The following is a 13542-nucleotide window of genomic DNA, read 5'->3' as shown; positions in this document are numbered from 1 at the left end:
GTTTTCGAGCCAACATTCCCCCTCCTCTATATATTCAAAGCTATATACTCAAAGGTCCTCCTGCTTTTTGAGGTTATGTGATGTTGCTTGAGTGTGTGCCATGTGACATTCGATAATTGGAATCTTTAATAGATAGAATTAAGAGTAAGATTATGCATTATTAAATAAATATGTTGACAACATATTAAAAAAGTGTTGATTAATTTAAGATAAATATTTAAGAAAAATACGTAACATCTGTTAAATGAAATGTTATATTAATACAGTATATTTTACATTTAATAGAATCATTTTTTACATATTTCCAATCTACAGCAGGATGAAGGACGACGATCTTGTCGGCTTTGCCAACCCAAATACGGTCAGTGACAATGATGAGGATAATGAAATTGCTAGAATTAAAAAGAAGGTTTCCAAGAAATCTGGAGGGTTTCAATCGATGGCTCTCAGTTTTCCGATTTTGAAAGGGATCCTCAAACGTGGGTACAAAATACCCACACCTATACAAAGAAAGGTTATTAAAATGCATGTATATTCTATAAGGAAACACAATTTGTAATTGCAGCTGTCTCAATACTATAAATCTTGATGTTTACATTAATATAAAACTTTTTTTTTTATATAGACCATACCGTTGGCTCTCGAGGGAAGAGATGTAGTAGCGATGGCCAGGACAGGTAGCGGAAAGACCGCTTGCTTTTTAATTCCTCTGTTTGAAAAACTCAAGGCGAGGCAAGCAAAGACGGGTGCACGCGCATTGATATTGTCGCCCACACGTGAGCTGGCACTGCAGACGTTGAAGTTTATAAAGGAGTTAGGAAGATTTACAGGATTGAAGTCAGCAGTGATACTGGGTGGCGACAGTATGGATAATCAGTTTAGTGCAATTCATGGAAATCCCGACATCATTGTAGCTACCCCAGGTAGATTTCTCCATATATGCGTGGAGATGGATCTGCAATTAAAAAATGTCGAATATATTGTCTTTGATGAGGCCGATAGGTAACAGTTTCTTATTTCTCGTGTGTTATTTTTAACATTTGCATTTTCTTTTGCGACGTGGTTAACACAAAACTGCATTGCAGATTATTTGAAATGGGTTTCGGGGAACAGATACAAGAAATTGTGAACAGATTACCGGAATCACGTCAGACATTACTATTCTCCGCTACTTTGCCTAAGATTCTCGTAGACTTTGCGAAAGCTGGTCTGAGCGATCCAGTTTTACTTCGTTTGGACGTTGAGAGTAAGCTGCCTGAAGGTTTAACGTTATCTTTTATTACGTGTCGCCCCGAAGAGAAATTAGCTGTACTTTTGAGCTTACTAAAAAGAATTATTAAACCCGAGTCGCAAACAATTATATTCGCGGAAACTATGCATCATGTGGAATATATTCATCAGGTAATCATCGGCGTACATAATCGTACATTTTAAATAATATTCTGCAAATATTTTAGCAGACAAGTAATCGAATATATCGGATATAAAACAATTTTTACAGATATTGGATAAAGCGAATATATCTAACACCTTCATTTATTCGAATCTGGATCCTTCCGCGCGTAAAATAAATGCAGCTAAATTTCAAGTTGGTAAAGCGAGAGTTCTCATAGTGACGGATGTTGCTGCTAGAGGAATAGATATACCACATCTTGACTGCGTGATCAATTTTAATTTTCCCGCAAAATCTAAACTTTTCGTGCACAGAGTAGGTACGTTCTTTCGTAATTGTTTTCAATTATTTTTAATTGTTATTGAAACACAAGAACCTGACTGATTACATTGACTAATTTTTTTTTCTGCAGGACGATGTGCTCGAGCCGGACGTGCTGGAACGGCATATAATATCGTGAGCTCCGACGAATATCCTTACCTCTTAGATCTGCATCTCTTCCTTGGTCGGCCTTTAACGATAGTGCCGACTGCGGGAACCAATGAAAATATGGAATCCGCCGTAGGGAAATTGCCACAGGCTATGATAGAGGAAGAATTAGCTGAATTAATAAATTGGCACAACACCTCTACCGATCTGGTGAGCATACCGAACATATCTATTTTGGTACATAAATTCGTATAATTAATCCTCTGTTTCTTCGTGGCATTAAACGAGTATGTATGTCTTCAGTTAAATATGCAAAAAGTATGCAACAACGCCTATCAACAATACATCAGATCGCGACCGGGTGCTTCGGCGGAAAGTGTCAAAAGAATTAAGGAGCTTCGCATAAACGAAGCTGGAGTCTTACCCGAGTATTCTGATACAGCTCTTCATACAGCTGTGGATATGATATCCAGGATGAAAAATTATAGACCGCAAGGAGTGAGTACGATGCTTCATATACATACGAATATTAAAACGTTACACTTCAATTTTAATATCAAAATCTTTTACATGTAACAGACGATATTTGAAATTGGTACGAAGACAAGTTCAACTGACTATCAGGTGATGAAAGCGAAACGAATGTTTCACAAGGAGAATATTCTTAATTTCCGCAAAAAGATGGAGGAGCATAAAACTGATAAAATCAATACGACATCAGGTAAATATTATGATGGCAATGTGTACCATACATATATGTAACAATATTCGAGTTAAATTTTTCAACTTCCATAGGATTATCTGAAAAAGTTAATCTGCCGTCCAGCAACGCGGAAGAAATTAATGCTGCATTCAGCACAGTGGTAGTGCCAAAGAAAAGAAGTAGTGACGATTTATACAAAATTTCAAAAAAGAAGAAACGTTTAACGAAACGGGATGAAGAATATTATATACCTTACTCCGCACCAGACAAGCATACAGAGGATGGGTAAGAATCACTTTATTTCGGTTTTCATAACTTGTTTTTTCAACTTTATGAAAGTAATACGAAATATTAAAATTATCATTAATATATATTTTATATTCATATTAAAATCAAATGCACAATTCAATAATATTTTTTTTTAGTTTTTAATTATTTGTATTCGATGTTTGTTTACTTTTCAGTTTAGCAGTTAACACATTTGCCACTGAAGCTGATAAGGCGCAGATGGATTTAACGGCAGACAATGAAGAGGGCCAACATCTTCAAACGCAGTTGAAAAAGTGGGATAGGAAAAAGAAGAAAATGGTCACCGTCGAAAGGGTATATACATGCATTCATGTATAATTTCTACTTATGGTGAAATACAGGTATATTTTTTACATTGTATCCACAGGATCCGAAGGCGAAAAAAATACGCACTGAATCGGGAGTATGGATACCTGCTACGTACAAGACAAATCGTTACAATGTATGGAAGGAGAAGCGTAAGATCGATGAAAACGATAGTGAAGAAGATAGTGAGGAAGAACCTTCACAGACAACAAACTGTAAGTTAACATGATCACATCGGTTGTAAAAGTTATATATTTTGTTTCTAATCTAATCAAATGACACATTTAACTGACGTATATTTAAAAACATTTCTTTTATAATTTTTTGCGCATATTCATTTCAAACGTTATTCAAAAATAATTGACCCTTTATTTGCATTTCAGTACGGACCACAGCAAATACACATTGGGCCCGGCACAACCAGAAGCTTAAAGACAAGATTAAAGTAAAGAGCGAGCTGAAGAAACCCGAACAAGTTTTGAAGGCACGCAAGCTGCTGGAGAGAAAACGTCAGAAAAATGGCAGAAGGAGAAATAAAAGTCAAAAGGATCGTAGAAGGAAACATTAAAACGTTTTCGATGTTCAGAATACATTATCATTATAATGCAATCAGTTTTAGGTATTGGTTTCTTTTTCTGTTAATTATCACTTCTCCTCTTGCATTATTCCCATTACTCATATTTGCCATGTAATCAACACAACCATGTTAGAATGAAGAAACGAGTGAAAGCTATTACGCGTAGTAGAAATAGTTACTTTAATTAAAAGTATACTTTATATCACAGAGCCATCATTTCAAAACAATCCTATATTTTTACGATTAAAAATTTGCATAGGGGCAATAGATTTTTAAGCGCGCGTGATATAAATTTTAATGTATATAATATATATGATAAAAAAGCGTGACATAATAATATACATTATACGACACAAATACGACGCATCGGCTAAAAATAATCGCGAACGGTTCGATAATATCTCTCGAGAGTACAATGACCTTATAAACAAGTGTTGTACGATTTAGGACGTTTGGCCTTGCATCGTCATCGTCATAACAACGTAGTGACTGCGTTGCACAATTGTGGGGTCTCCCGTAAGGCGAGGTATTACGAAGACTTTGCCGGGCGCCTGTCTCTTTGCGCGAAGCCTAAGAAATTTCCGCGTCATCGAGGCAGGCGCGCAACTTCTCGCTCGCCGATATAATCGCGAGGAATCAAAAACCTGGAAGGCAAACAAAAAAAATACGTCTCGATGCGATCATAAATTTTGCCGAGACCGAAACCGTCGACGGAAATTCATCTCTGCGCGTTGCGAGAATCACGGGACGGCTACATGACGAGGCGGAAGATCTGCGTGCATAAGTGGGTTCCGCGAAAGCAACATTTGGCTGCTCTCCACTCCCGAGATATAGAAAAATTTTCAGCGTATTAAAGTCTCACGATATACCGCTGCGTAAAGGTATTCTGTGCCATGTGTTAACGCAGCGCGGAGTAAGTGATTCACAGCAGTGTATTTACATTGCCATTGGGCATTGTATCATATCGGTGGCATATTTTAATGATAATAACGTGATTGACGCGATTATCCTTCGATTATCTGAAAACATCGCGTTATCGCGCCAACTTTTCTGCCGCGTCCGCGTCGCGTGGCGATGTTTTCTCGATAATTGAAGATACTAATAAACAACATAGGATACTTCCAGAGTATAAAGAGGCTGCGCTATCTCTTCGCGGAGATTATATATAGAAAAAAAAAAAGAAAAAAAGTTATACAATATATAGTAATTGAGATATCGATCTCTAACGGGCAGTCGCATTAACTATTATTAACAGTTTATTAGCGCGTATAGTCGATCGGCTTTCGTATCTGTGTCATAGCAAGCCCTTCTCCCTTTGTGCGCGTACGCTCCTTTTGTGATCTAGATTCTAGAAAACAAACACGGGCGACGCGCATCGTAATAAGCGAGGCTGCAAAGCTGGAGCGCAACCGGATCTCCGAAAGAGACCTCGAGTTGGCTTCGATTTCAAATTCTTTTGACATCGTCCGAGCAGTGGTCTCTTTAACTCTTTCTCTTTTTCTCCCGAATGATACCTTTGGACATATCTCTTCTTGCCGCCTAAACACCTTAAGTTGTCACTCTAGGCATTATCAGAGAAAAGAACGTGTCCGCGTTACAGTCTCTCTGTGCGATCGCCCAGTATAATATAAGTGTCGCTCCGTCACTTGCCCTCCTCCGTCATTCTCTCGCCTTATTTTTTTCTTTCTCTTTCCCGCCTCTCTCTTCTCACCCGCGGCGTAGCAATCCCATTGGGCTTTTAGACGTGTCTAGCTCGTCTAATGTCTATTTGCCCATTCGTCTCCATCGAGTGCGGTATGCATTTGGAGCCTCGACCTTCCCCCTACTCGACGACTTTTTAGCTCGATGAAGAACGAGGGGACACATCTGCCGCGCGACAACGCGACCCACGGCCGACCCTCCGGCCCGAAATAGAGATTATTATGATAGAGAGCATCTGCGCAGCGCGCGGATGCAAGGACGGGGAGGGACGCGCGGATGACTGTTGGCGAAGTGTCGGGAGAAAGAGAAGAGAGAAGAAGAAAAAGAAAGAATACGTCGTGCGCGCGAACGGCAGATTCAACTCGTTGGCCGAGGAGTCGAGCCGTGTATTTTTGGATGTGCGTACGAGCGCGCACGCTTGAGTCTTTTCAATCTTCTTGCCGCGCGCGTGTAGCGCAGAACGTGGCCATCGTGTATCACAATTACTCGCTTCGTCCGAAATCTTCGTGGAAATTGGTACAAGGTCTCTTCTGGTTTCTGATTCTTCCTTCTCTCTATTTTTCACTCTCTTTCTCTCTCTCTACATTGTTCGATCTTGGGAAGCAGCCGCGGAACGATTCATCGCGATTCTGCCTCCACCTCAATTATCTGCTCGGTGCATCATTTGCGAATTACGGGTATTAACGGCAGATTGCGGCGGGATTTTATCATGCGGGAGTACATACTCAGGATTTATGTAACAGGATTCTTCGAACGTTCTGAACGAAGAGAAATGAAAAAAACATCTACAAATGTGATATATTTGCAAAATGTAATGAATATGTATTTCTTAATTTCTCTGTAAATATCTATAATAACTTAATTCTCTTCTCTATAAGGAATATCGCACGACCAAAGTATATTTCGATCAATGCAATGGTAAGATTTCGAACGGTCTCAGGTTTTTCTCTATAATATTCTAATCTTCTATTTTGTCTTTTATTCTCGTCGTATTATTATTATACGTACGATCAAACGACTGAGTGAGCCTAGGATTCCATTGAAACAATCAACATCGTGACGGATAAGCGCGCGAGTTACAATAACAAGCCCGAGAGTTCCGTCAATCGTATCTCCCTGGTATCTCCGATTGCCTCTCGCCACTCTCGCGTCCGTTCGATTGCGGACGAAGGCGACGGCGGAGAAACAAACGTATTGCCTGTCACGTTACCACGTGTTAATATATTACGCGCGCTGTGCCGGGGAATCACGTGTCGTCCCGCGGCCACCCGTTATCCCGCTCTCTCTCGACATCGGTATGCGCGGCATTAATTCATGCCCGCGCAAATGCTTACACACGGACGTGCTCCCATTCTTACGTCGGCATGCTCAGCCGGCGACAACGTCGTCGACGAAAACAATCGTCGGGAAAGTGGGGGGGGGGGCGGAGAGGAGGAGAAGAGGAGTAGCGGCGTGACAAAGGAAATGGACGAAGTATAGCTTCACTATCCGCCAGTCTTCTCCGCGCTTGGTCCATGAGTGACAAGGATCGGTAGATCTTAGAATTGTATGTACACTGTATACTTATTTAGTGTATTACTTCAGTGGAATCTTATTTAAGCTCAATCTCGTTGAACTCAAACATAATGACGAGAATGTAACACGATCGGAGTAAGAAGGATAAAATTGAAGATTAAAGTACTTATTGCCAGAGGAATGCGAAATCCTTCGATTTTTATATCTTGTTATATTGCATTCGGATCTTTCGGAGAACGTTTTTATACACGTCAGGTAATACGTATTTTTCAAGGAGCCCCTTTTCTTTTCTAGAAAAATGCCAGACGTCGCAGAGTATACGATTGTAAAATCGAAATTTTCGAGATTTGTTTTGGTAAATTGCAAGAATACGAACATTTAGGAGAAATTTCCAAGAATGCTGATAGCTTAAAATTTTTTGAAGACTGTTATGTGCGGTTTTGCCAGAATTTTTCGACAAATCCTTTCCGAATATCCCACATGAATGCCTATATGTATATTTAATATTAAATAAATAAATATATATATATATATATATATATAATTAAATATATTATTTAACACAGTAATCAGCTGGTATTATCCGTGAAATTTCCTCCTCTCCTTTCTTTAAAACCTGTCGCCTTTCCTTCTTCCCGACTTCCCTCGTTTCTCCTTTCTCTTTAGGTTTCTCTCTACCACGAGGGCACTCGCCCTCATTATTTTGCTCAAGGTCCCACGAATCGTTACGCCTCTGGGAGGTAACGTCCTCTACAGTTCACGAGTCGGCTTCATCACTAACGAGAGCAGATTTCAATGAATTCAATCTAATTCTCCGAGAGAGTGGGAGAAGGAAAGACGGAGAGAGGGCGCGTCAGCAACTTGATTTCGTTCTATTTTAACATGTGTTACGCTTTTTGTATCCTTCCGCTTGAGTCAGAATAATGACGTATCACGATAATAATAGACTCTTTGTACTCTGGAATGCGTCGAAAGTCCCTGAATTCATTCTTCGCGAATCGAAGAACGAATCGTTAACGCGACATTCCGTTGTCTGGAATTCTTTTTTACGCGTGCATCCAATTAAGAATTGGTTTTTCATATCGAGCGTTTTGATCAAAAACGCAGTTGCCAATTTTTAAAACGTACATATATTGGCATTACTTTTCAGTTATTATTGAAGCGTAAAAAATGTAGTAGCAAAGTTTTAGACAATTTCTGTGCAACATAGACGACAATGCATCTTAATTTCTACAATCTTTCAAACGAAAGCGAAAGAATGAATTTATTCTACTTAAATTGATATAGACGTTTCTGGGACAGAAGAGATATATTAATCAAAGGCGGAGCAAACACAAGATGGCAGACTGCTTGCGAATCCGTCTAAACAATATTATTCGAAATAAACCTGTCTGTACGAGCCGTTCGTGTGTCCAAAAGGCGAACAAAAATGATATAAGCCAGAGGCTTGTTGCACAAGACAGTTCACAGACCGCCCTTGCACGACGGTCCATTACTTTGTCGTTGCACTTGGCGCAGGGTCAAATCTGGTCTTTTAACTCTCGCGCGATGATTGACGATCGCAAACGTACGTTGTGTTGCAATCGTATCAAATTCTCGAGTGCATTTAACGCCACGTTGGCATTCTCGTTTAGAAATATTTTAAATTAGCGACGAGATCAAGAGGAAGACTTCGTCGAATTAGAGGATTTAGAAGCGAGGCGTGCAAAGATCTAGGCGGATCATGATTTAAATGTCTGAACACCGCGGGAGAGAGTGAGATTTAATTGCCATGCAGAAAATTGCGCGAATGGAATAGCAGTGTTCGAATCCGTTTTAGATTCCCGGTGAGCGAAGTGCTAGCGATGTGCTAGCATTTCGCCAGCAGATTCGAGCAGAACGTATCACGGCAGATTAGCATCAACTGCGTCCGCATTAAACTCGTGTTCCGCCAGCAGAGTCCACCGATATTATTTGACAGTAGACCGCCAGCAGAAACCGTGCAGAATCTGTCATTTCGTAACCGTTCAAATGGAGAATATATCATTTATGTATACGAAACGGCAGAGATCTGCTGGCAATCTACCATTACATTCTGTTAGCACAAATTTTGTTACATTTTACGCTCGCTCGACAAAACGTGCAGCAGACACTTCGCAAAACTTCTGTTTTCGATAGATTTGGCTATCTGGGTTAGTAATCCGTCGCCACAAACGGCTTGACCGAAATGCCGACGATGCTCCGTCATCGGCGGCCGCAGTTCGCGAAAGTTTCTCGCGCAAGCCAAAGTGGAAGATTAGAAAAAGAAAAGAAAAAAAAAGAAATACGAGCGAAGAAAGACGTAGAAAAAAGTGTTATTGCCTCTTAGAAAGGGGACGGACGTTGGCGAAGGGGGGGGGGCTCATTACGTTCGGCACTCGTTTACGTGCCGTGCCGGTCGATGACGTATCGTTTGCCGAGATATTTAAGCCCGTCGCAGGTAGAAAGCGTGGAGCATTCCAGGAAGTCGCCGGCGCTCGGCCGGTTCTCGCATCTCTCAGGATTCACGGCCGTTATGCCACCAGAGGAAAACAGATACTCTTGCGCATTCTCTTCTCTCTCGTAAATAAACGGCGGCTATATTGGTCCGAAAACTCGCAGAATGACGTCACAATGGTGCCGCTAAAGATTCGGGATGGGAACCGGCCGAAGCGGTACTACTTTAACAGCGTTGTTGTAAAAGACATTTGCTTTTCTAGGACATACCCTCTCTAAAGATTGGAGAAAATGCACAATTATTAATCCATTAGGTATCATCATAATCGTATGATTTATATTATTTATAATAAACGCAGATATATGATTCTTCTCTTCTGTTCCCATTTCTCCTCTTTCCTCATTTTGGAAATCTTATAATATCATAAAACAAACAATACTTTTTACAGAAGATATACCGCAGTCTTTCTGGATTTAATTTAATGACTCGTATGGTAGCAGACAATATGTAAGAACGACAAAGGGTAAGGAACAATTGTGAATATAATTACGTGATGCTTGCGATGCGTATGTACTTGTGATAGAAAATAGTTAAATAGGTAACTGACTAGCTGAGGTAATTGAGAGCAATGAATAGACACAGCAATGCAATAAATGCGGTATTAATAATCGCGAAATTAACAATTTTTCATTCTTTCTTTCCTTTCAATTTCCTCACAAGCAAGACTATAAACAGTTACAGAACAAAACACGATAATGCCGTTGAAATTATTATTTGATCGATTCACAAACAATCAAATAGATGATCCACTTGCGGGAAAAATAACGCAATATGTTTGTTTAAATTAAATTCAAGCGAGGAATCAAATTAAGTTCAATGGGATAATTTATAATGAGATTTCAGCTTATTTTATAATTTTATATACTCTAATATATGTACATATATTTATTTTAATATAAGATAACGCCACTATAGATGTAGATCGGGTAACACAACTAGTTCTGGATAATTTATTACATTTAATTATTGTATTTTTTGTCAAATGGCGCATATTACAAGATACTTTAGCATTTGTGTTAGCTTTATCAATCGTCAATTATTTCTTGTTTATCAACCATGACGTTGCATATTTTATTGATATCATTAAGTAATAAAACATGAAACGTCAATTTAAGCATGCCTTTAAAAATTTGTTTAAAATTTAATACAGCAATATTTAATATAAGAATTGCCTTTTACAGAAGTAAGTAAATAGCATTAGATTTCATAGAAAATTAAAAATGTTTCGCGAATAATTTGATCCGCAATCAGACTCAAGGGTCAAATTGTGAATAATTTTCATTATTTCATTCAATTAAAATTAAAAACAAAATACATAAAAAACATATAAAACGTAGTACTGAAATTGAACAAAATCCATAAAATATTTTTTATGATTAAATATAACTGTAAATACATTATTGATTGCTTGATATTTTTTTAGATAAAAATATGAATTTTTGTCCTTGGGTCAAGTGCCTTTATCCTACGTGTATGCGTGTAATTCAATTATTCAAACGACATGGCACATAATTAGAATTCTATCCTGAATCCTGATTACGAATTACAAATACGAATTACAAATTACAGATTTAAAGTGTGCTTGAATTTACTTATGCGACTTCTCGCATGAATTTAATCTAAATAAACGTATCGCGTTATTTTGTTTACACACGTTCACTCGACCGTTCGTAGATATACGGCAAAATAACAATTTCCAGCATTAAGAATATATGTAAGTGTTGACGGACAGGCTTTACGTCGCTCCCGATACTGCAGGTTATATCGATTTTAACGCAATCACGGGCAAATGAGTCAGCGCGAGCGAGAACTCGGGACGATCGAAAACCCATTAATTCCGCGTGCACAGCGTGCGATGGCCATTAGTTGTGCGCGATATCGCGCGCGATGGTGTTTACACTGTTTACGTTGTCGCACAGGCATGCGTGACTTCCAAACCGCGTCATAATCCGGCGGCAACGACGCGCGCGTCACGCAGCTCGCCAAATCGCAGCGGCCGTACAGCGACGATTTAAAGTCCACTCCGGCGATCTGCAATCGGCGCGGAATGCGATCCTATGTAGAGGGGAATGTAGAGGGGAAAGAGCGAAACACGTTTCTCCTACGATCCGCGATTATAATATATATCGCGCAAATGTAATATACATATCCATATAAGTTTCGTGTATATATGTTGTGTTTGCATGTGCGATCTGGGCTATTTTTGTCGATGTGTTAATAAGTACTCTTATACATTCGTGCGAATTTTCTTCAAGTTTGTTTATTTGGTAATTTATTTTGACTGGTATTTATTTTTATTTTTAATACGTTTTTGTTTTAAAATCGTCTGAAGTAGGTAATAACATTTCTTAGTTGCTAATATACAACTCTGTGATTGTATTATTGTATTATAGCTTGATTGTATTAACTCTGTGATGTAACATCTAAAGTACGATGAAGATCGTAGGGACTTAGGACGGTCTTAAATATAAAAATCGTCTATAAATACCAGCTTATTATATGACTGTTTGCTTGAGCACGCAAAACGCGAAAACCATTTCGATGGGAAAATGAAGGCTCGATTTGTTCGAATCTATGTATGTATATGAAAAAAATCAAAGAAATTGGCACTAATGTATTTGCATCAATAATATACATATTTTAAACGTGCTGAATAGATGGATCTTAAACTTTGTGGCCGAAGAAGAAAAAACTGACCCCGGAAGGAAGTTGGCCAATTTTATCATGGTATTATAAACGCGTTTAATTACCCATGAAATATATGTCGTAATTTCGTTGAGGGGAAACCAATTCCACGTCAAAGAATCGAGTTTCGAACAATAACGCGCTACAAAAATGCCAAGATACCATCTTTATATATCTTCTACTTCATACGTGTATCGCGTATGCATTCTTTCGCACATGAGTCACCGATAATTCACTAATAATTGACGGCATCCGCGAGGCGCGAGACCCCGCGTCGCGCGGGGTACGGAAGCATTGTTGGTCTGCCCTGTATTGCAAAACGTTGCGAGGAACGAATCGAGCAACGCCGTTGCCCCGGGCCGACGGAGAGACGGCTGGGCGGTAGGAAAGGAGGGGTGAGGGGGAGGGGGAGGAAGTTGAGCGAAGAAAGCAAAAGGCCGTTGTTGTTCGAAAGGAAAGTAACGTGCGAATCTTTGCGCCACAAGCGCATGGCTGCATTTGGAGTTGCGCTGGTACCAGTGGTACCCTAATGTCTTGTAATTGCTTAGCCTCTGGCCACCCCGCTAATATGTTCGGCCGTGCGTCGCCGGGTGCAGCTGCACTTGCGGCCGCGCGACCTTTTCTCTCCCCCTCCCCATCACTTAACGAGTGGCACCGTCCGTCCGGTGCCGCTGCCAACCCAACTGCGAGATGCCTATTGCTTTTATGACGGGGCCCGTGGTTCGTTCAGCCCCGGCACTGCGAACCGTCATCCTTGGCAGAGGAAGAAAGTCAAAAGGTTCGCACCACGCTGTGCTCTCTGCACTTGAAAAGAAATAAACGTATAATTAGAAGAAAAAGGAGATTGAAGATTAATTGAAAAGAAAAAGGAGAAAAAATAGAAAGTTTAACTGCAGGGAACGAATCATTAGTCTCACATAAGTCTCACGAGATATTCGTTTGTTTGTTCCTCGAAAATCACAATTGTTTAAAGTTTGGAGGATATAAAAAAAATTCTTTAACAGGTACCGAAAGAGTCGAAAGAGCATTCTTAATTTGAACCTATAAGAGCTGAACCTAAGGTCTCAAATTATATGAGATAATTTACGAAAATTATTCACTTAAAGCAAAAAATCCTTTAGGAAATAAAAAGAGCGTTTTTCAAATCTTTCTCAAAATCAAATTCACGTGTATCAAAAAATCCGTATCGTTCAACTCAAGATTCGTGTATATAACACAAGAAAAAATTTGGAAAATTTTATGATTTATTATATCTCGTATCGACATTTCGCATCGTATGTTTATTATCTCCGAATACGATACGAATCTAGAACATTGAATTCACGTTTATCAGAGATAAGCTAATTTTCAGGCGACCACATTTGGGAAGCGATGTTCATCATTAACATTATCATTATATTACAAATCGA

The 13542-nt window shown here is 39.4% G+C and overlaps 1 protein-coding gene across 2 annotated transcripts; it reads left to right on the top strand.

Moving 5' to 3' along the window:
- Window positions 1–35: 35 nt before the first annotated feature.
- On the top strand, window positions 36–3919 carry LOC105460457 (ATP-dependent RNA helicase DDX54). 2 transcript variants are annotated; one of them, XM_011706914.1, is made up of 12 exons: window positions 36–144; window positions 316–514; window positions 626–1002; window positions 1086–1401; window positions 1502–1712; window positions 1806–2032; window positions 2126–2320; window positions 2402–2543; window positions 2618–2810; window positions 2990–3128; window positions 3202–3355; window positions 3524–3919. In XM_011706914.1, exons 2-12 carry the CDS (start codon window positions 320–322, stop codon window positions 3706–3708), a joined length of 2334 nt encoding a protein of 777 aa, XP_011705216.1. In that variant the 5' UTR covers window positions 36–144; window positions 316–319; the 3' UTR covers window positions 3709–3919. The 2 variants fall into 2 exon arrangements, with proteins under 2 accessions (XP_011705216.1, XP_011705223.1); XM_011706921.1 differs by having other exon boundaries at window positions 43–144; window positions 286–514.
- Window positions 3920–13542: the final 9623 nt, after the last annotated feature.

This window comes from Wasmannia auropunctata, unplaced genomic scaffold (assembly GCF_000956235.1).
Source record: "Wasmannia auropunctata unplaced genomic scaffold, wasmannia.A_1.0 LD336101.1, whole genome shotgun sequence".
NCBI lineage: Eukaryota > Metazoa > Arthropoda > Insecta > Hymenoptera > Formicidae > Wasmannia > Wasmannia auropunctata.
This window is presented reverse-complemented; position numbering and strand designations above follow the sequence as displayed.

What these genes read in the sequence shown, in the direction of transcription:
- LOC105460457 (XM_011706914.1), top strand. Translation starts at nt 320, where the DNA reads ATGAAGGACGACGATCTTGTCGGCTTTGCCAACCCAAATACGGTCAGT. An exon ending in GTCTTTGATGAGGCCGATAG is followed by an intron (nt 1,003 to 1,085) that starts GTAACAGTTTCT and finishes ACTGCATTGCAG; the next exon opens with ATTATTTGAAATGGGTTTCG. An exon ending in ACTTTTCGTGCACAGAGTAG is followed by an intron (nt 1,713 to 1,805) that starts GTACGTTCTTTC and finishes TTTTTTCTGCAG; the next exon opens with GACGATGTGCTCGAGCCGGA.